Consider the following 23,447-nt stretch of genomic DNA (forward strand, 5'->3'; position numbering starts at 1 on the left):
TGGGCTCAAGAGACACACTGTCAGAACTCCCAGAGACAGGCCCTTCTGCAAAATGAGAAGGTATTGCCCATCACTTGCTACACATTGCTTCCTGTGGAGTAAAGTTTGGAAGGCTGCATCGGCCTCCTGACAGCCCCCTGCTCCCACTGGGATCTCACCAAAGTGTCACAGGCCAGCTCTTTCCAGTGCGAGCGTTTTAAGCAAGGCACCTTGATCCATACCAAGGGACCTGAATGCAGCATCCAAGTGTGAAAACATTGGCCGCTGTCCCATTTACCAAAAGAGGAATAATAGTACCCACTCACCTCTGGGAAGCATATGGAGCACCTCCGATTTATTATTTGTTTTATTTATTTTGTCACATTTATCAGCCATTCAACACTCTGGGCACACAGCCCATACATTAAAACCCAGAGTATAATACAAAGATCTCCTCTACCCTGAGCATATCCTTTCTGTAAAACCAGGCATGGGCAGGAGGGAAGGATGAAAGATGCTTTACACAAGCAAAGAATGACAACAATATATTTTTCTCCAATTCTGTTATTGATGGAACCATTCTAAAAATGTTGGCGACATCAAGACAAGAAGATGAGGGCAATAAAAAGCAGGGGGGGTGGAAAGCCATCCTGGAGCACGGGCAGAGAGACTCAGCCTCTAGCCAGCCTGTCTCATGCTCAGGAAGTCCCTAAAATGCTTTTTCCATTATTATTTCTCTAATGACCCCATTAAACACATGTGAAATTCTGAGAAGCCTAAAATATGTTGTAGAGAGCCACACTGGCAAATCTGCCCAGCTTTTCTGAGAAACGGCAGGCTGCAGTGATGAATGTTTTAGCTTTAGAGCATCCCGATGTGTAATTTATTTGCTGGAAATTAATTGCATGTGCTGGTTTCATTTTCCTGTAGCGAATAATCAGTTTTGCTCCCTTTTTAATTAGGTAACAACACAGATTCCTCTGCTGATCATGGCACAGTGGTTTATGCATGTCACGTCTTATTCTAAGAGAGACAATTTCAAATCGTTGTCTAGGGCCCAGCACAACTTTCGAGTGACATTAGATTGTCTATCAGCTGTAACTCCTGGGTCACTGCCAGTGAAGACCTCATGCACAAGACTGGCTAGAGAACCCAGCCTGGGCACTGGTGTATGCTATATCCTACTGAAGTAGGAGTTTGAGGAAACCCTATGGAGAAAACAAATTAAGGAGCCTGAAATTTCAATGGCATTGACATGATGTCAGACCCAGGCCCAGCTCTGTGTCACCAAAAGGTGTGTCCCATCTGGCGGGTGTTCAGTGGTCCCTGAGCTGAGACATTGCACTGCCATTAGCCGGACTGCATAGACTAGAAGCCTTCAGATCATCTGTATCATTAATACTTCAGGTCCACATCAGCACCCTTGTCAGCTGTTCCAGCCGGGGTGGCAACGACAAAGTCCTAGTGGAGAGCTCACCTTCCCCTTGTATTTGGAGGCCGGATGGGGCTGCATGGACACACAAAGCGGGACAATGTGGAGAAAGCCACCCCTGCTGATGTTTGCAGAGAAAAGCTAATGGACTCCAGCAGCTGCTACTTAAAATTTTCAGATAGGCTGAAGAGTGTAAGGACTAGCAGCTTTGGCTGCCATTGGTTACTTTAGCAAATCTCTAATTAAGCAAGTGTTCAGTCATATTTACCCTTCACTGGGCTACAAGGAACCCATATTTCTACTGAAACACATGCTACTGAAACAAAACAAATCTATCAGCGAGCAAACGCTGCTGGAGTGAAATGAAAAAATATTGATTATCATAGCTATTAAGCCGTGAAATCCTCTGCAGCTAATTAATCTGGTAGGGGAAAGTTTGTTAGTGGGATTTCGGCTTCCTGCTGGGAACCTGTAAAGCAGGCACCATTGCCCGAGAAATCACCAAACACTCGATCGCTGCCACCTGCCCCTGAAAGTTTCCTCCTTTCATAGGTCCCCGCAACGGCTGGTGGGAGGTGAAAACCGGCCTGAAAACACGCCGGAGCGCAGAGCTTTCGCCTTCAGCAGGCTGCGGAGCCTCGCTGCCTTCCGGCTCCTCTGAGGCGGCGGGGCCGCCTCCGGCAGTGCCCGCGCTCGGCAGGGCCGGCTGCGGGGCCCCCCCCCGGGCCTGCCCGGCGGCGGGGGGCGGCGGGCCGGGGGCGCGCAGCGCGGAGCAGCGCGGAGCAGCGCGGAGCCGCCGCGCCGCGCCGCGCCCCGCCCCGCCCGCGCCCGGCGGAGCTGTCCGCGGCTCGTGGTGCTGAAGCCGCAGCGGCCGCCCAGCCCCTTCCCCCGCCCCTCCTCCCTTCCTCCCCGGCGTGGGCTCTTGCAGGCAGCCGGCAGCCCGGGGCATCAAAGCTCGGGGAGGGCCCCGTTTCTCCCTTTGATTCTCCCCCCCCACCCCCCCACCCCGCCTTTTTGCTTCTTTTTTTTTTTCTTTTTTCTTTTTTTTTTTTTTTTTAATGCCGGGGGAGGGAGGAGAGCGCGGCCACGTTACACCCCTCCCTTCCTGCAAATCCCCGCTTGCACTGCAAACAATCTGCCTTCCCCATTGCATCCAAGGGAGATAGCAACAGCAACATCATCACGGCAAGCCGGATGGGAGAGCGGAGAGGAGGCTGCTGCTGAGGGAGAAAGGCACACACGCACACACCAGCTCGATGTTGTCAAAGCGGTAGGAGCCGCACGAAAAATAAGCCATGCTGCCCCATGTGTCTGGCGCATTGTGCTCCATCCGAGCCTTTTAGGAGGAAGAAGAGAATTATCTGCTCCGATTTTTTTTTTTCCTGCCAGCGAGAGTGCGACAGACTTGCGATGGTTGAATGTCAATGCCTGTGAGAGAGAACAACAGTCAGAGGAGGAGGAGGACAGAAGGGGAGGAAAATGAAGGTGGGGACGGTGGTGGAGAGAAAGAAGGAGCCTCGTCCAATGCATCAAAAGGAGGTCCCTGCAATTGCTGATAGAGCCCTGGCCGCCTCGCCATCCACAATGGTCTGTACAAGCTGCCAATGCGTTTGATGACGTTCCTGTTTTGTGAAAGGAGGAAAGGAAACGTGACCATGTAAGATCCACGTTTCCCCGGTCAATTACATGCGAAGAATAGATCCGATTTCGACGGGTTTTTTTGGTCCAGAGTGGTAACAGCTTAGGGAATAATACAGCCACCTTCCCTCACCAATTTCGCTCTGATTTTTTTGGTGTGGTCCAGACAGCTGCTGGAATAGAGAAGGTCAGAATATATAAATATATATAAAATATATATATTATATATATAAAAATATCTTTATCTCAGTACATCTGGGATTAAGCTCATTGAATGCTAATTATTTCTTTCAGGACTTTTAATATTTACAATGAAATCTTTTAAAGGCAACGGGGAAATCTGAAGCCACCTGGGAGTACAGTGTTGGAAACGTAGGGTGTTTTCCCACAAACAATGTGAAGGTCTTTTTTGTCAAAGAGGCAATTTTGATAATAACAACAGCTACCAATTTTGCATTTTAATAGCCAGACCGGCTGCTATTTTGTCTGGGTGCACACCGGGTCTCGTGCGATCAGGTTTTATTTTTTAATTGAAAAAAAATTATTAAAAAATAGAAGAAAAAGGAAAATTACTTGAGATGCCAAATACTGTCGAGAGAACCATATTCTCCCTCCTCCCCACACCCACCGGAGACGTGGACCCTTCTTTTTTACAGGCTTAGGAGTTGCGAGAGCCGATCAGGGGCTTTCTCCCGAGCCCGCCGCCCGCGCCCCCGGACCCTCGGGCGTGGGAGATTTATTTCCTCCTCCCGCTGATTTCTACACAAACTTGTGGAGGGGGGTTAAGAATCCCCCAGGAGCGCAGAGTCGGGTTTGGTTTGGGGTTTTTTTTTGTGGTTTCTTTTTTTTTTTTTTTTTTAATTGTCATCCTCGCCGGCTTTCAGCGGGCTGCCGGGGATTTCACCCCCTCGCCCTCCGGCTCTGCTTTTGTCCTTTCCCCGCCGGCCAGCGCAGCCCCCCGCCCCCCCCCTCCCCCCGAACAGGCACTGAGGCCGCAGCGGAGCCCCCCCGGCCGCGGGGCGCCCGGCTCCTGCCCTTTTCTTTCCCACCCCGTCCCCGCCTGCCAAGGAAAGGCACATGTTAATACCACCCGGCGCGGTCATTTTCTGCTACTGCTGCTGCGGGCTCCTCCGTCCGAGACAGATGTTGCGAAACCAAGGCCTCCTCAAGTGCCGCTGCCGCATGCTCTTCAATGACCTGAAGGTCTTCCTGCTGCGGAGACCCCCCGCGCCGCCGCCGCCCTCCCCGCCGCCGCCGCTCCCCATGCCCGGCGGCGCAGAGGCGGCGGCGGCGGGCGGCCCGGCGGGGGCCGCACCGACCGGGGGGCGCGGGCCCGGCTGGCGGGCGGCGGCGGCGGGCGGCGGCGGCGGCGGCGGCGGCGGAGCGGGCAGCCCGGCCGCCGAGGAGTGGGGCAGCCCCGCCGGGGAGCCGCCCGCCTCCCTGCCCAGCAGCACCTCCTCGGATGACTTCGGCAAGGGCAAGGCCGAGGACCGCTACTCGCTGGGCAGCAGCGTCGACAGCGGCATCCGCACCCCGCTCTGCAGGATCTGCTTCCAGGGGCCCGAGCAGGTGAGCCCGCGGAGGGCGGTGGGCGCTGGGGCGGGGGGTCGGCGACGGGCCGCGGCGGGAGCCCGGCTCGCCCGATGGCAGCGGTGCTCCAGCCTGCAGGAACTGGGGCCTGCTGCTGGCCGGCGTCTCCCCCGTGCCCGGAACGGGACCCCAGAGCCCGAGGGGCTCTGCCCTCTGCCCGGGCCCTGGGCTCCAGGATTTTGCGCCTCGGTGGTGTTTCCCGGGGAAATGTGGGGTGGAGGCCCGCTCCGTCCCTCTCTGCCGGCCGGCAGCCTTGCCCCAGGCGCCCGTGCCCGGCCTCAGAGCCGTGCAGCTGTGGCAAGGCAGGGACCCGCGGACCCCTTCGTGGAGCATAGCGCATCTGGGCGAGGGGGGCTTTTTGTCGCCTCGTGGGTACCCAGTTGCGATGATCCCAGAAGTGATGCAAAAGATGCATTTAATGTGCTGTTTGCTTGTAAAAATACAACTTCAGTCTGTATAAACACGTGGCAGGAGGCAGCCCCACCTCATCGGTGGTTCCCAGGGGACAGCAAGTAGGAGCTCTGCGGGTTTGCCACCGCTCCCGTGCTCCCAGTTGCACTAGCTAGAGGAGGAAAACCGCTGGTTACAATTGTACCTGCTGGAGCTGCAGGCGTGAGATGGTCCTTGGTACAGACCGAGGTTAGGCCAGGGAAGTTTCCCGCCACCACACAGGAGAATGAAACAAACGCAACCTCGCTAGAACATAAGGTGCCACCCTGGGGCATTATTCTCCCTATTTAATGACAATTAAAAGCAGTTCACATATTTTCAGGCTGGCAACTTCCTTACAGTGATATACACAGCAACATTTGTAGCTAACGTGACACAGCTGCAGGCGGCAAGGAAAGCTGCAGACCTCTGCTTGTGGGATCAAGCCCGGATATGCAGATAACCTTTATTACTCTGGGTAGTCCTGTTACCTGTGATAATAAGGGATCCTTGCACGAGAAAGGGTTGCGAGGTTCGACTTGGCTGATACCCATTTCCATTTTAGGAAGAGATCCTGGCACGAAAGACGATACGTTGAAATCTTGAGCAAAACGGGTTTTGCCCCATGCCGTCTTTCCCCTTCATGGACCTGTGTGCTCTGCTGAGGAGAGCCAGTGCTCATCTGAGAGTGGCCACGCTCTGGCAGATGTCCCGCCTGTCCCAAGGCTACCCACGTCTGTAATGCAGTGATCGTGCCTTCCCTTGTGTCGGTGCGAGGATGGTGGTGGGGAGGTGGGGAGTGGGCTCCCATTCTTCTTTGGGAGAAGCAGGGCCTGCCACCAACTCATCTAAATACCCACAGCCCTGCTGGATGTGTCATACCAAGGGTCTCATAGATCAGAGCTGGGTGCTCAATGGACTGTAGCCTTCTCTAATGGTTTATGCAGCTGACTGATAGCTGTGAGACACAATTTTCACCACAGGCTTTTAGATTGGGGGTGGGGGAAATCATTCTTTTTTGGAGATGCTGTATGCCTCCCTCACTTGACTGTCTCCTCCCTGTCTTTTCTAAAAGTTGGAAGTCATGCAACTCTCTCTCTGGGAATTTGCATTATTCCACATTTCTAGTACTCTTCCCTGGCTTGGCATTCTGTCTGCGTACACGAGACGTAGTGCCTGCAAGATTGGCTTACGTGTGTGAGAAAATAGAGCCTAAGCAGAAATAAAATAGAGGTAACTTGCTTCCTTGGAGAACATTAATGCTCGAAAATAATTGGATGCTAATTTTCACACAGAAAACCTGTGTAGGTTGCATTGTAAAAGTGAGACTATTTGCTGACCATCTGCCAGACTACCTGAGTGAGAAGCTGAGCAGATGTGACTGGCATCTAATAGAGTTTCACCAGGATTTCTCTTTTTTGCTTCTCACAGTTTCTGACCAATATAATAAGACACTTACAACTGGATTCTGCCACTCATCCCTGAGCAGTACCTTATTCCACAAATAATTTTTTCATCACCAGCATGGCTTGAGGAGTATCTGAAACCCTTTGCCCCACAGCAGCTGGGAAGCACAAGTCATTATGGAGGTCTGAATCGTGGGGTTTTAAAGCACAGCCAGATCCTGACACAGCTTCCTAGAAGTACGGTTCAGAATAACTGAGAGCTGAATGAGTGCAGCTGATGTCAAGACCTGCAGTTTGGTTTATTTGGCCCTTACGTCCATAAAACTCCAACAGGGCTAAATCCCAAATTCCATGTTCTTTTTTATTATGGTGGTTATTACTGGTTTAGCCTTTATTTCCCATTTGTTTTCCAACTCAACAGCTGAGCAAAGACCCTTCATGTTTTGGACCCTCACAACTATAAAAGTCATAGATGCACATTATTCTATACCACCCCTGCCAAGATCATCATGAAAATTTATCCACTTGGAAACAAAATGTAATTGCTAGTTCTTTACTCTGTGGATTAATAACAATGAGAGATATAAACAGTGTTTTATTTACCTGTCAAAAACATCTGAAACTGCTGCAGCTGTGGGCAAATTTGCAGGGCTGCATCACGGTACCAAGAACAAAAGCCTTCATTATAAATTGACTGTTAGGCGCTCTAAGCTTGTTTACCCAGATAAAATGACAGCGAGTCTCCAAAAGATGTTTTAATCCTGTTTTGATTTAAAAAAAAAAAAAATTACAACAGCCAAAAAGGTTTCTTACTAATCTGGCTTCGCAAGTAGGTTTTATTTAATATCTAATGCAAAACAAAATCAGTAGGGATTTTCACTTTAAATTTATGATTGCCCTACACGCATGATACTTCAGGCTACTGAATTGCTTATATCTTAAGCTCCTCATGTTTGTTTGTGGCTCTTACGGGTAAGCTGATTCTTTCATTTAAAAATCTGCTGAGGACCGTAGGAAGGAGTAAAGCTCGTTATTGTAAAACTGTTCTGATCCTTGCATGTTACTCGAGAGAAACCAGTGGTGCGGGCGAGAAAGATGGCCAGGTGATCACAGCATCTGGACTCCCGTTTTGAGGGCATGAAGAGCAAGCTTTGCTCAGGTGTGGCAGTTGAAAAAGTCAACTGCTTTTATTGAAAACAAGGGCTTAACATTGTGAAAGCTGATGAGCTGAACTCTGAGCTTGGTAGTGGTATTGCCTTTCGGGGGCTTGCTTGGCATTTTCAAAAGTTTCACTGAGTGAGCATCCTGCACCATTGTGTCAGCTAATTCTGAGACCCTGGATTGAATGGCAAAGCTCTGGGGAGAAAGTGAGAAAGGAAGATGCTGGAGTATTTTCTTCTGTTTTGGTTAATGCTCAGCATTGGCAGAATTTTGTCTGCTTTCCTGGATCTCTGACAATGTTCTGCAAGAGAAAGAAACCGAGATGAGCTCCACTCTCACAAATGTTTCACAGTGCTTGGTATGGATCCAAGCTGAAAGCAAGTCATGGAGAGCAGCAGGAAAAGGCATGGGTTAAAAGTCCTTTCACAACAGCAGATCAACTGTTTGCCCATGTCACAAGGAGTTAGCAGTATGGCAGGGTTTAGGAGCTCAGAGTTGGTGCTAGCTGTGCTGAAAATAAATAGAAAAGCATTCTTAAATGAAACTGAGATAATTTGGAAATCAGTGTGTCTCAAGGATTGCTTGTTATATTGTCAGTTAGAGCATGCGTACATCTTTTCTTACCTGTCAGTTTCTGTCTGCGTTTCTCTATTTCTCTGTTCTGGGGAAAAATACTGTAAAGATGGAGATTTGAAAAGTCAGTGCAGATAGGATTGGTTGGCTCAGGAGGATCAGAGAGAACAGACTGTGGACTCTTTTGCCTGCAGGCTGCTAGCTTGGACTTAGTTCGGTATTCAATAGAAATGTTTGAAAATAGACTATTCTTCCCACTGAAGCCTCCTCCAGACTTTAGGGACGCTAACTCAGTAATATGAGAACGTGAAGACCTTCAAGGAAATTGGAAGGGAAGACAACTTATAATGGATATTAGGACATGCATTTCCATGTGATATGTCATGAGGCTGTGGAGCTCCTTGTTGCTAAGGACAAAGAAGTTGACTAAGTTTAATAAAGGATTGCAAAGCCATGTGGTTATTAAGGATATCTAGAGTCATCACAATTAATGATAACTTTTCTGAAAGTAAAATTCATGCTTCAGGTCTGAAGCCAGTCTAGAGATCAGGGTAACACTGAAGAGGAGCGAAGCCCTGGGGCTGGTCTCCAGCCCCACAGCTCACCAGCCCCTGTGCATGGCCAGTGAGATCTGCCTCTCCAGGGGCATGTCTGGATTTCATCCACATGTATTGTAATGTCTTCAACATGTAGGCACCTGCCATGCTCAGGGCCTCTCTAATGCTAAGGTGGCCCTAAATTACTTGGTCTGGATTAACACACCATTCTTGGGCACCCTATGTAGGCTCAGTGTATGGTTAGTACCATCGAATGGCTGGTCATTGGCGTGCGTTGCTTGAAAAAACATGTCAGAATCTCAACTCCATTCCTGTTATAAATACAGAAACAGGCAAAAGCTGTCATTAGCTTCCCGCCTGGTAGTGTCTGCGGAGAAGGCATGAACTAAGCCAGGAAATACTGCCACTCTACAGATTGGTCTCTCAGCAGCAGGGGAGTGGAAGAAGTCTCTGGGATGCTTCATTTCTGATTTACAACGTCGTAAAATAGAGCAGAATCAGGTACCTCTTTTCTAGAGTGAGACAAAGAGGGAAAGAGGTAGCCTGTGGCAGAATTCAGGGCACGAGCGTGACAATGAATGAGTGGAAGAAGAAACAACTGTGCAGCCAGCATCACAAGCATGTCCAAAGCCAGGGAAACTCAGGAAGGGAGATGCTGGCGTTTGGTGGGGTCTGACCAAATTGGCTAGACCATCAGCACACTGTTTTCAAACATGTCGAATCACATAATGACAGTGCAGGCTTCCCATCCATGTACTTTTCATAGGTGTGTTCCCACAGGATTCATTTACTTGGTGTTAGAAGGAGAATCATTCATTGGAAAACAGCCAGTCCTGCTAAAACTGAAGAGTAAGAGATGCTGGGATGCAGCCCTTTAGATTTTAATCTGTATATTGTGATTTATGACAGAAAGGAAGGGAAGATGCTTCCTGTGACATTTGCAGTCTACCTCTCTGCCTTCCCATCTTTGAATCTTAACACCTCTATACCTAACTCTATCGTTTCATCTGTCCCAGGATCAAGTCTATACTGTGGAGGCAGAACATTTTTGGCTTCAGCAGAAGCTTTGCTTGAGCCATCAACTGAATGGAGCCTAGGATGTCATCTATTTTAGATTTAGACTCTGTTGCCACAGAGTTGATTGGCAAAGTTCCCATTAACTTCAACAGCAAAAGGGTAGGCATCCAGTAGCAGAGACTTGACCCCTGTATTTCAATAATGTTGTGCACACAGCGGATTTTCTATAAATAATAGTGAAGGCCACTAATCCCATTGACTTCTAATTGCTCGAGGAGACAGGGTTTTCACCTTTTGTGCCTGCTGAAACTCTGATGCCTGACCCATTTATTTCAGTGGCACTAGCTAGCCTGAGGAGCAGTTTTTCTTTTCTTTCACTTTTCCCCATGTAAAAGGCTTCATGAAGGAACTTGTCTGTGTTTGTGTCACTGTTTCTTAAATATACATTTCAGGCCATGATTAACAGTGGCTGATGTCAGTTAGTGACAGAACAAGCAATGCAAAAGCATGTAGCTCCATTGTTTGCATCTGTAGAGACACTGTTATTTCCACGAAGGCAACACTTGCTCCTGGAAGGGCTCTGTTTGTACAAAACTGAATTGCATTCAGGTTGTCTGTCTTTCAAGCAAAAATTAATTCCCTGCAAGGGCCTCCTCTGTGGCAGCCTTTTGCTCACATTCGTATTTTTCCATCTAAGGCCGGCCCAGTCCAGAAGTCAGAAATACAGTTGTGCCAAAAATCTATGATGCTGTGTGTCCTATGTATGTGCTGCACATGTTTTCATCGCTCCTAGGCCTGGAGTAAGATAATAAGATAGACTACAATTGTTATTGGTCCATATCTATGGCCACCCCATCCCTTTTATTGATGATTCTAAAGGAATAAAGCCATGTGACAGTGTTAGCTGTTAGAGTTGATGCTCATCAGCCCTCTTCTAGACCTATTGGCCAATTTCAGCCAGATTTGGCAGAGAGTGGAGATCCGAAAGGCATTACATTTCTGCAACTTTCATGAAAACTAGCTGAATGAAGAAGAGGAAACCTAGAAACGTCCTGTTGTGGGAGAGATCATAGCATTGGCTGTGCTACACACTGTAGAGTCCATGCATGACAGAACTTCAGCTGGAGCAAAAGCTTTAACAGGAATGTGTATCCCATCAGATAAAAAAACCCCAAAACAACATGATATGGTTTCCATGGGAAACCAGACTCAAATAATACTCACAGAAAAGCTTGTTAACTTTTTATCTTTCTCCTTTTCCTTTGTTAATCAGGGTTACTTGCCTAAAATGAATTGCTTGATGCTGAAGACTTTCTTAGCTTCCCCCATCTTTTCACAACTGACCTTTTATCCTTTTCTGATTTATCACTGGTTACAGTAGAACAGATTACATTGTTGGCAGCGGAGAGTGATGAGTGATTACTTTCTTCTGGTGAGTTAAAAAGCAGCAAGACCTGGAAACCTATGTAGATAATAAATGGGCTGTCCCCATGCCCTTCTGTGAAAAGTGATGAGATAAGGCAAAATGTTGGTGGGCAGACTGGTTCCAGTGACAGGGCCCAGATCCTGAAATCCTCACACATCTTTTCTTCTGTTGTGTCATTTTTTCTTCTTTATGCTATTTGGTGGTTTTCTCTCACCTCCTCTTCCTTCTCTTCTTCTTGGCCAAAGTCAAGTGACACATCAGACCTTGGTCCCACCCAGCCTATCTAGCTGTACTCTGCACAGGTTCTCCTATGGCCTGTGTACCATCTTATCCAAGCATCCTCTGTTTGCAGCTTGAACACTGGTGGCATCACTCACAACAGCCACATGAGTTTAACCTGCTTCCCTGGGTGGGAGTGAAGGAAGGGATAGTACAGAATGGGAGAATAATAAGCAAAAATATGTTTTACATGTTGTTTTATTCTTTCCTACATCTGGTGCCTTGTGTTTGTTGGAGAAACCAGGCTGTGCTTGGGGAAAACTGTGTGAACTCCATGGAGGATGGGGTAGTTCAATCTTGAACAGACTCCTGAGAAAGTTTTCTGTCCTCTGTAGAAGAACTTTGTGGGGAACTTCTGTTAGGGTTGGAGAATAGGACTGTCAGCCATACTTTTTACCATGGAGTCACATTTTAGACATTTTAGACCAGCAGGTCCACATACAGAACAACATTGCAGAACAGGAGAGAGAAAATGAATTTGATATTCCACCAGTTTGGGAGGCCAAAGACTGCTGCTGTATTTGTGGTGTCCGATTGTGCTATATGTCACTCTTAGCAGAAGTTCATCAAGGGTTGCTTGATTGACAGGGTATTTATGTTTAAGGTAAGGCTGTGAGGTCACCTTTTCCATGCAAAAAGTATGTGTCATTAGCTAAGAGATCCATGTAAGAAGCACCTTTAAAGTTTGTAGTGCATTGAGCACTTGGAGGTGTTTGCCCTCACTGGATGCAGACGGCCCCATAGCTGCAGCCTCTGTGAAGTTGTTCCCTGTGACCACCATGGTAACCTCTGGTACTGTGTGGGTTTAGCTTCTGTTACTTAATCCATGCACTGATCACGCCCAAGCACTGGGCAATGTCCAGGTCTCAAGAGGTCAATTATTCCACCCATCCAAAATCCTGACAGAGGCTGATCTAACCAGTTCTTAATGGTGATCATGGTTGGAGGCTCCATCTTTCCTGCTGCAGCCCATTTCTTCTTGCCCTGCCCATTAGGAGGACAGGAGGTTATTTTTACTGTTTTCTTTTATCCAAGCAGTAAGTAATTGAAGGTATTATCCAGTAGTTGCATGTAAATATAGCAAAAATTCATCCTCTAAGGACTTTACAAGTTCAAGTGACAACTGAAGCCATGGCATTCCCTGTTCTTCTCTAGGCCAAACAATCCCAATTCTACCTGTGCTCTTATGACATGTTTTCTAGACCTCTAATCATCCTTGGTGTTATCCTCTGGACTTTCACCAAATGGTCCATATTTTGCTTTAAATGCACTGTCTAAAGTTGGAAACAATTCTCCAGGTGAGTCCTTGTCAGTGCTGAGCAGTGCAGAAAGGTTTGAATCCTTCTTAACAGATAACAGATGCCATCCATTCCAGGGTGATGGTTGCCCTATTTATTTATTTATTTATTTATTTATGGAACAACAGAAGATTATTGATTCTTACTCAACTCATGATCCCATATAATCTCCATGTCCTTCAGAACTGCTTTCTGGCCAGTCCTCCTCCATCTTGGCTCTGTGCAGTTGGCGTTACTGCCTTGGTGGAGGAGCAGTACTTGGCCCTGCTGAATTGCATCCTTTTTTCCCCAGACCTCTCCTCCGCAGTAGCAGGCCCTTCCAGATGGGTGTGCAGATGCAGTGAGCATTAACTCTATTGAATCTTCCATGTCATTAATGACTTGAGCTCTTCTGCCTTGATTTCTGAGGAGAGTTGGGAGGAAAAGGCTGAAGAAGCAGCTGTGTGTTTCTTTAAGGATCCCTTGGTGGCCAGAGATGAGACTTATGGCTGGGGCTGGTCCTGTCACTGCTCACTTATAGCCATGTGGAGGAGGAGAGAATGGATCCTCATTACTTCAGGTGTCTGCTCTTTGCCCCCAGTTAAAGCTGCTCTCAGCAACGCTGAATATGACCTTTCCTGACAGATGCAGGCCTCCAGCCAGTCCTGCTTGAAATGTTGCCCCTCCACCCCCCATTTCTCTCCTGCTTCTCCAATCACTTTATCATTGATGGGGTGCATCACATTTCCTCCACAATCGCCTAATGGCATCCCACAAAGCTCCTTTCTCCTTGTCTTTCCCATCTTTCCCCAGCTCACCCACTTCCTCCATTATGTCAGCCCTTAAGGCTGGTTCTGCAAGCTTGATTTTCTTTAGTCCAACCCTAGATCTCCTGTCTCCTAGACATCTGTTACTGAATGCTCTGGCATCAGCTCAGATTTCTTGTATCCAACATTTTCCTCCATGTCCATCTTTTTTCTGCCTTCCTCCTGTGCTACCACTGTCACTCGGGGCATTAACCCTACCCTCAACTTGAGCTTCTTTTGTCTCACCTCCCAGCTGTGTATTCATGTTGTGCCCAGATCTTCATTTGCTTTCTTTTGGGTTGCACAGATACTTGCTCAGATCCTCATTTCTTGCCTTCATTTCTGTGATTCCTTCTTGTCTGCCTTCCCAGCACAGGCATTGCCCTGCTTCAGTTGAGTCAAAACCAAGGTGTGAAGATCAATTCTTTGACTGCTATTTTGATGGAAGAAGTGGTTTCCCTGAGAACTTCGCCGTGCATCTCCCCTCCCATCAGTGAGTGTTCCCTGGCCTTGCCCAGGTAGATCCTGGATAGCTTTTTACTCCAATTCCCAGTCTTTGGGAGAGCCAAGAAAGCGCTGTGGATGGATCTGATGAAGACAAAACATACAGCATTGGCACGCAGGATTCCTGCTGACACTTCACCCACATCACATCAGCACCTACCCTGGCAATTTCATGCAGGCGGTGAACTAAAGCTCAAAGGATGGTTTGCACTTTCTGCAAGTACAGGGCCATGGGCTAAACCTACCCCTCCAAACACCCCAACACTTTTAGTTGTGTCAGGTCTTTCCAGCCTGTCTGATACCCTGCATGACCTTGCCCTGTCTGATGAATGAAGCACTTTCCCTTTCCTTTTCTCCTTGTTGAGTGCACTAGGACCTGCCAGGATTAAAGGTGCTGGAGAAGTACAAGCAGATTATTATCCCATTCCAACTGATATTAAAAGAACATTAAGACAGATCAGATGAGCATTCAAGAAAAGTAGGTAATAATAAAATACTATATCAGAGAGAAATAGCAGTTAAGTAATTAAAGAGAGGGTTTGCACAAGAGACAGAAGTAAAGTTATAGGTGCTTCTGGCCTCTAGACCATTCTTTATTTTAATACTGTGGTAACCTTTAGAGGATGTCAGTATGTCAAGCATTGCACCAAGAAGTGAAGCAAAGGCTTTTCTTGCCCTAAAGAGTTCACATTTTAGGACATAAAAACCCAACATTTCCTTAACATTGAAGAGAGGTGAATTCTTACAAGATTTAGGGCCAGAGGGGATTATTGGGCTAGTCTAGTCTGAACCTCTCTATAACAGCAGTGAAATAAGTTCCCTCAATGAAATTCCCGCTTGAAGGTTAATAGCTGTGCAAGGACTGGAGAAGAAATATCCCATCTTGATTTTAAAATCTCCAACAATGGGAAATTGTTGCAGTGCCCAAGGAGAACGTCTGGGGAAACAAGGAACTGAAACTATCTTTGCATATGAACTTTTGTCTTTTCTGTCACAGAAAGGACTGTGTACTGTGTGCATCCTTAGAAACCAGCTTCAGAAACCCTTGGGCTGGCTGGCAGAGAAGATTTCTCTCATGGAAAAAGTTCAGTGTTGAATACTGTTTTATTCCACATTAGATTGAAAGCAAGAAACTTTCAGCCTGGGAAAACATGCATGGGATTCAGCTAGTTAGGAAAAACCAGTTCATAGCCTCCTCTGACATATGAGAGAAGTAGTGCTGTCACCTACATTTAACCCACATTTGGAAAATTTTCTTCATAGACAGGATAGCTACATCATTTCTAAGAAAAACATTTCTACAGCCCCCAAAGCCTGCATTGAGGACTCCTACATAAAATCCAGCTTGCTAAGCTGCCATAACCTGGCCCAGCTGCCATCGTTATTCTTTTTCCCGGTCCTTATGGATTCATTTCTTGCCCTTCTTGCAGACATGCGAAAATCTGCAGGAAAGCCCTTGGCCTTCCCATCCTGCAGCTATTCAAGAAATTTCTTCTCTCACCTTTTTCTTGGTGTTGCCAGACAAGAGCTTCATCTCTTTGGAGGAGTGCTGAGGCATGTGATGCAAATGTCAGGTGAAGGTGACAGTTCTGAGTGTTATAGCTCAGGTCAAACAAAATCACACAACCCCAGAATAATTTAGAATGCAGGGACCTCTGGAGGTCACCTTGTCCAACACCCTACACAAGCAGATTCGACCAGATCAGGTTGCTCTGGGCCTTGCGCAGCTGAGAGCTGGGTATCTCTAAGGACAGCTATTCCACTCACCTCTCTGGACCCCTGGTCCAATATTTGACCTCCCTTATGGTGAAAATGTTTTTTTCTGATTTCTAATCAGAATTTCTTGTGTTCCAGATTGTGTCTGTTGCCTCTTGTCTTACAACCATGCACCTTTGAGAAGAGTCTGGCTCTCTTTGCTGTACCTTTCCATGAGGTGGCTCAAGACAGCAATAAGCTCTCCCCTTAGCCTTTACAGTGATTTTAGGAGGACCTATGCAAATGATAGGATTAAATGTCTGCTCTAGCTCCCCAGAGTGGATTTGGACAGGGGCTGAGATTTTTGTAATAGTAGTCAGGTAAATACCAAGGGAAAATAGCCGCCCAGCCATAGATTGAAGAATGAGAACAAACATCGCTAATAATAGCAAAGGCTCAGATATTTCTGTTTGTCATAGCCAAGACACTTCTTGATCCAATAATCACTAAACCTCCAAGAGGTGATACTATTTCAAATCTGAGTCTTATAGAAATACTGGTTGTAGAAAAGCTTGATTGAACAAGAACTGTTTCTGTTTAAATTGAACAGAAGGATAAGCAAAAAGAGGTCTGTAACTAAGGTTTTCAACTTTGCAAAAGCAGATTTTGAAAAATTAGGAATCTTTAAAAATATGCAACGTAGCAGAAATTTATTATACGTTGTCTAATGACTACCAAAACAGCCATTAGTCTCTTTATAACAAACAAAAGCATTCTGTTACAATTGCTGCTTTCTGGAAGCTCACAGTCATTCTCTTTTCTACAGGCTATTTTTGCTTTCTGCCTTCAATTAATTTGTCTAGAAAGCTGTTCACAACCTGTCCCAAGATGTACTTTAATAAAAATGAAAAATATTCTTTTCTCTCTTTCTAGCTTGCTTTCCTAAGCAACAGTACTTGTCCATGTAAGTTCTGTTTCTAAGTCCATGAGATACACTCAGTGACATTTAAACTTCTTTGCCAAATTCAGCCACCGTTGATAAATAAATGCTGCAGAATTCTTAAGCTTTTATGAGTTGCATGAAAATAAGTGGCCAAGTGGGGCATACTGCCCACGTTGGGTTTGTGATGCCATGGAGGAGAACTGTCATAAGAGGTCCACCCCTGTTCAACATCAAAGAAGCCACCTTACTCCCAGGTACAAATTGGGGATACCTAACTTTGTTTGGCTCCATTGCTCTGAGAACTTCTGGTTTTGATTTTTTGTTCTCTATTCTGTTTTAAAAAGGCAAGACAAAGATCCATCTGCCAGCAGAGGCTGAGCCTAGCAAGTTTGAATGCAATACTAAGTATTTCAGAAAATTACACATTTAGGAAAACTGAGGAACCACATAGTAAAAGTTTTGGAGTCTTCTCCACTGATCACAGTCCAGGATCTGTTACTTCAGGCAGCCTCTTCCAAGGGCACTTCACAGCAGGGCAGTCACATCCAGCCAGATGATGGTGTTTGCCCTTTAGGCAGTACAGGCATGGAGGGGGTTGATGTAGGGCTGTCCTAGGATAGCCTGAAAGCCTGAACCAACACCTTTTGTAGTTGGCTGATGGCAGCACCTCTTTCCCAAGCCTGCAGAGCCCTGCGTGTCACCCTGCGTGTCACTTGATAGCTACAGTAAACCAAACTGGAGTGGAGAGCCAGGTGATCGTGGGAGTGATTGTAGACGGTTAAGTTAGCATGAACGGTGGGGAGAATATCAGAAATAATTCTGTGCAACTTAACAAGAGGAGGAGCTTCGATCAGAGGCAGCCAGAGTGCATCGGTCAGTAGGAAAGCAAACTAAGCTGCTGGGACTCTTCAGAAGTTGTTACTGTCATGGTAAGCCAAGGGGGATGCAGAGACAGCTACAGGCTTATGGATTTCCACAGAGCAGCCTCAGAGGCTCCACATCAGAGATTATTGGCAAACGCAAGGTGTACAAATGTGTGTGTGCATGTAACTGAGCTGCTCTGTGTGTATTTAGGAGGATCAGAAACATGCCGGGCAAATGTTGCAGTCTCTGAAGCTGGCAGGAGGTTTGCTACCATAACACGTCTCTGTTTTCTGTTTGGGTTGGATCCACTTATTTTTCCCTGTAATGGATGCGAGGAGGCCACTGAGATAGGGTTTCTCTGATGAAACAGAAGGTGCAGCAGGATGATCTTGGGAGAGAAGAAGCTGGAAAACACGTGCTTTGCTTCTGTGATCAGCACAAGGTTGTGTTGCACCTGATGGAGCCTGACTGGTTTGTTCCTGCAGGCGATCCCACCACCACCAAAAGAGCCCAATGACGTTCATCTGCTCCTTGCTTCTTTGCATCACTCCCAGTTCTGCCTTTCCCCACTTGCGTATCTCCTTCCATAGGATTTATAATTTCATCCCTCTCCAGATGATGTCTCTCCAATGGGAGAATGTAACTCTCTGCCTTTTCTCACCAGATAATCCTCTGCCCCTAAGCGCTGTGATTGGAGCAGCAGTACCAGCCCTCTTAGGCTACAGGGGAGGTTTTCACCTTCTCTAACTACATCCTGAATGTTCCCAGTTTTTCAGCATGCTCTGCATTTTGGCCTGATTAGGCTACTTGTTCTGTTGTATTGCAGAGACAAGGAGTGGTGCTTAGGCACAAGACAGTATGTTCTCTCTGTATCCTGTAAAATAAGAGAAAATTTGCTCAGCTGGAAATGAAGCAACCTGGAGTTCAAAACTCACTTCCACCGACAGCTGTTTTGCATTTTCATACGCTTACCAGCCATCAGTACTGGCCAAGGTCTCTACCCCTAGGTAAATGTTCCTAAGGCACTTAGCTATTTGTATGCTGGAAATGCTGATGACTCAAAAAGAGGCTGTACAAACACATGGAGATTGGGAAAACCATCCAGATCCCTGCCATTCAGCCTGCCTTAACCATGTATGGGACAAATATGCACCCCCTGAGTCCCCTTTCTCAGACTGCCCTGTGGTATTTGCTTCCCAGGGGTGAGATAAAACCCACGAGTCCTCCTGGTTGACACTGTTTGGTAACCCTCTGACATAGCTTCAGGTGTAATGGGTGGGCTGCAGGATGAATAATAGCCCTTCCCATGATTTATAACCTGTCAGGGGGAGGAAGGGATTTTTGCCAGATATCCATCTACCTATAAATGCATATGGCATAACTGCTGGGACACAGCTGCACTCACGTGTCTGTCTTTAATCCGTTTCCTTTTAAATCACTGTGTCTACATTGCCTTGAGCTGTTTTTCTTCCCTCCTGAAATGTGCATAGCAGCATTGGAGATAGGTATCTTCAGTGCATTGCTCCACTCCTGGACTGCACACCCTCTGGGGCTTTCATGAGAGAGTTGGAGGACCACGGAGGTCAGGGACCTAGGTTCTCACTAACACACTCCCTGACCCCTCTGTCTTTGGAGGATCGGCATGATTTCCAAGCAACAGCCAGCCATCACACACTGCCGCAGCGTGCGCTGATCCCAGCGCTCACTATTAGTCAGGGATTGGCTGTGCGCATATTTGCAGCAGTGTGGTGGAAGGCAGGTGGCACGTGGCTGAGCCAAATTGGATAGAGAAGGAGATTAAGTGGTCACTTGTGGGTCAGCTTTTCCTGCAGAGAGCAGCTTGATGCCGCGGTGCACATCTGGGCTGTTGAGCAGATGCAGCAGTTTCAGGCTGCTGCAAGGTGCTTTCCTGGAGGTCTCTCCTGAGCTCACTGCAGGGTTCAAGACACAACACAACAACCAAGAGCTCCCCCAGCCAGGGATGTTCCTGTGCAGAAAGTGGTCTTTGAAAGGTAACTACTCTTCACTGTTACTGGTACATTTGTACTCACAGATCAGCACTTTGGCTGTTTCTCCCAGTCGCATGTGCATGGCATATCCAGCGCAGCATGGTGATTCGCAGTGTGTCATGACTGGGCTGAATCACAGTGGCCCACGGATCAGGCCTGTGTGTCTTTTGTTTTTTCAATCCCCATACAAGTGCTCTGTGTCCACCCACTGAAAAAGATCTTTCCATCTGTCTGGTCAGCTATGAGGCTCACCAGGTCATGAAAGCAGGCTGACCTGGAAAGATCCAAGATATGAGGATGTTTCAGAAAGGCTTGGTTTAGGCTTGAGCACTTTAGATACTGGGATGTTGGGGCTGTGACTGTGAAACAGTAGTGAGCCCTTGCTGGACAATACAAGTGGTAAAGAAAACTTCCCGGTCAGGGCAGTATTTAACCCATGTTAGAAGACCTCTGAGCAAACAGTATGCTGTGATATGGAGGAAAATGACATGGCCTGCCTCCATGAGTGCCCGGAGAGGGGCACTTCTGCTTTCTGCAGAGCCAGGGTTTGCCTTTCTGGCAGAGAAAAAGAAATAGGCTGAAGGATGCGGGGAACTGGGCAGCAAACACCGTCCTCTGAGATGAGAGTTATCCTAGAGATCAGTCTTAGCAAAACCCAGGTTTTAGAGTCAAGGTGGCAGCTTGGTCACTGGATACCAAACAGGTCCCAACCCAGGCAGAGGGTTGCTCACTGGCGTTAAGAGGACACATTTAAAGTAGTTCCCCCATGGTGACAGCTTGACTAGAGGAGGTTCCTCTTCCAGTTCAAGCTGATGAAGGAGGATGAATAGCAACCCAGGGATCTCAGCTTCTCCTCTGAAACAACTGTGATCCTGGGTACATCCCTGAGGCGGAACGCAGCTCCGGATTGCAGACACCTCAATGCGAGTGTTGCAGCGTAGGTGTCTGCATGTGGACTGGGTGTCTAGGCAGTGAAAAATCAAGAGCTTGACTCATGCCCACACAATGATTTCTTAGTGGAAAACATCTCGAGGTAGGTAATCGTGCCCCTAGTCAATACAGTCAGTGGAGCTGGAGAGCTAGACACCTACATTTGCTCAGCTGACTCACTCCGGGGCTCCGCTGTCAACATTGACTAGACCTCCATCGATTATGTGGGAATAGAGATACCCAGTGTGCATATAGCTGCTACATCTAGATATAGTCTGTCTGGATCTGGATTCACCTGTAGTGATACATAGGGCCCTTTCATGCCACCATAAAGCAGGACTAGAAATCTTCACTTCCTTCTAGGAAAGCTGTAAGGGATCCTTGCTCGACTATAAAACACCTAAACCACTTCAAAGCTAGGTGCTCTGCAAATGCTGAGTGTTCGCATTATTATAACTAAACAGCAATTCGGAAATGCACGCACAACACTGAAGAGTAGTAAACAGATGGGAGAAGTTGCCAAGTAAGGCCACGCTGAAGCAGCGAGCAAAAATAAGTGTTAGAGTCAGTCTGACGTTTTTATAGCAAGACAGACGCAGCCAGGATTTGAAGCATATAGCAATGAAATGGGGTCAAGGAGGTGAGCTGCCTTTTCTTGGCCAAGTTCTTCTCCTGTCGTGCAGTCCCTTCTGTGCTCAGACAGCAAACGCTCCTCGTTGCTGGCCTGGCTGGGAGTTTTCAAGATAATCACAGCGCAACACAGCTGCAGTGGACAAGGCAGGAAAAGCAATATCGTTTATGATGAACCGCTGTGTAGGAAAAAAGAGGTTTTAAACACAGCCTTGAAGTCACTGGGTTACACCAGCACTGGGCTGAGTTGAACTGACAACTACTAATTACTGAGAGAAAAATGACTCACTAAAACCCAATAATAATTGTCTTACATCTAATTAAAATGGTTGATTTACAGTCAAATAGAAAACTACAGTCTTGGCATGGGGCACATGCAGAATTTGACGGACAGCCTGCAGCCCCGCATATCTCTCATAGAAATAGAGTTCAAAAGTTGTGCAAGACATACTGTATTTTAATTAACCGAAGCCCAGAGAAGCTGTTCTGCAAACCTAGGCAGAAACTGCACAAGGATACCATTCTCCTGGCAAAACACTGAAAGTTCAGTCTGATGCTGCTAGCAGCAAAACTCGTCTGGCTTCCAAGGAGTCAATATTTTCCCCTTTCCAGTATCCAGCTGGCGTTGCTGCTGGAAACTCTCCTGTGGGGAGGGGAGAGCATCGGTAGAGAGGGTCTCCACAGAGAAATAGTGAGAGGGAGCAATTCTTGCGGACTGACATAGTAAACATGTGACAGGCACTTCTGAAAATTCTTATGTCTGTCAGAGACGTTAAAACTATTTCCTGTTGGTGTGATAAAAATGTATCAAATATTTGTCGGGGTTTATACAAGCATGGATTATAAGGAAAGCTCTTGTATTTTAAGGGATTACATACTTTATTACAGTATATGCTACCTAAGTAGTACTGAGAACAGTTCTTGTGTGTGTGTGCTACAAGGGAACAGTAAGCAAAAGGCAAATGGTTGTTGGTGGTCTTAGGTGTAATTTGGATGAACAGGCATGGTTTTCCTCTTTTTGGCATCCAGAATGATCTTTTCACCTCCATAAAGGGACCTGAAGTCAGTCTGAAATCTGAGCTGGTGTTGAGGTGCTCCTCATTTGGGTGTAAATGGGTCCACCACGCTTCTTGGGCATCAGAGCTCAGGGGATCTGTTTCTGGTTCCCAGCTCACTTTTTAACGTTGAGCAGGTTGTTTCCAATCTTTGTTTTGGGAGCGACAGCTCAGCAGACCTTGGCTCTGAATTTCAAGCTGCTGGGCCTACTCAGCAGACGGAGATGTCTGCTGGGGAACAAGGCACTCAGCACCTCTGGAAACAGCACTGTCAGTGCAATGTCATTTTTATTTAAGAAAAGGTTGGCTTGGTTGGCCTTTGCATTATTGTTGCCTTCCCATGCATATGTTGATAATTCCTTGTTAATGGGTCATTTCTGTTTGTAAAGCACTTTAAGTACAGTTCCACACCAGTGTGGGACATGCTGTTACCTAAGACAGTGGTGGCCTCCTGTTCGCCTCCCCTTCTCTTTTTCTCTCTCTCTTGTAATTGCTTGAAAGTTCCCTTGAGCCCTTGCTTAGCTGGTTCACCCTGGACTCAAAATAGTAACAGCCTTAATCCAGGGGACTTCTCTAATCCTGGGGTTGGGGTGGGAGGCATGAGTGATTGCTCTGAGCAGCAAACCAATTTATGCAAAGTGTTTCATTCTCTGAGCAGCATCATTGAGGAAGGATGAGATTAGAAGGATATCACTGGCAAAGTGACTAAGAGATTTATCTTATTCATAGGCTTGGCTTGTACTTAAGGAATTTACATTATTGGGATTTTTCAAAATCTGAGCTGGCTGAATCTATCCTTCTTCCAGCAGTGTCACAGCTATCAAAGGCTTGTTGTTTCCTTTCCAGTTCATAACTTCCAGCACCAACACATTGCTCCCTTTGCTTTCTCTGTTGCTTTTCCACACTTGTTTTCAAATGCCAGGAGTACCACAGTCTCCCTCAAGTCCCTAAGAGTTGATCATAAGGTGATTCAAGCCATTTTCCCAGGTATTCAGCCTGGGGTTTTTTTTGCTTAATTAATTTCTTCCTGATTTGTCTAGTTAATACCATTGGGAAGGATAAAGAGGGATGCATCTCCCTCTGACACTGACATGTCCAGATATTTATAATAAAGAAGAGTTAGATCTCCTTGAAACTTCCAGGTCAGAGATCCCCTCTAGAGAGGGAGCTGGGCCAGACTGTAGGATGGAGATAGATATTTCTGTACGTCTGTCCTCAGAGAAAGCCCTTGGGAGGACAGACCCCAG

At 46.9% G+C, this 23,447-nt stretch overlaps 1 protein-coding gene across 2 annotated transcripts in view; it reads left to right on the forward strand.

The window, feature by feature from the left end:
- The first annotated feature begins 2,739 nt into the window (after positions 1–2,739).
- MARCHF4 (membrane associated ring-CH-type finger 4) overlaps positions 2,740–23,447 on the forward strand; it is a 106,200-nt gene continuing 85,492 nt past the window's right edge. Inside the window, exons 1-2 of one of the 2 annotated variants that reach the window (XM_052792786.1) lie at positions 2,740–3,236; positions 3,344–4,618. In XM_052792786.1, coding sequence (XP_052648746.1) covers positions 4,127–4,618 — 492 coding nt within the window. In that variant the 5' untranslated portion in view covers positions 2,740–3,236; positions 3,344–4,126. Of the gene's footprint in view, positions 3,237–3,312; positions 4,619–23,447 lie in introns of those variants that run through there. The other variant, XM_052792785.1, reaches the window with a different exon arrangement.

The sequence above is a fragment of the Harpia harpyja genome, chromosome 7 (assembly GCF_026419915.1).
Source record: "Harpia harpyja isolate bHarHar1 chromosome 7, bHarHar1 primary haplotype, whole genome shotgun sequence".
NCBI classification, from domain to species: Eukaryota; Metazoa; Chordata; class Aves; order Accipitriformes; family Accipitridae; genus Harpia; species Harpia harpyja.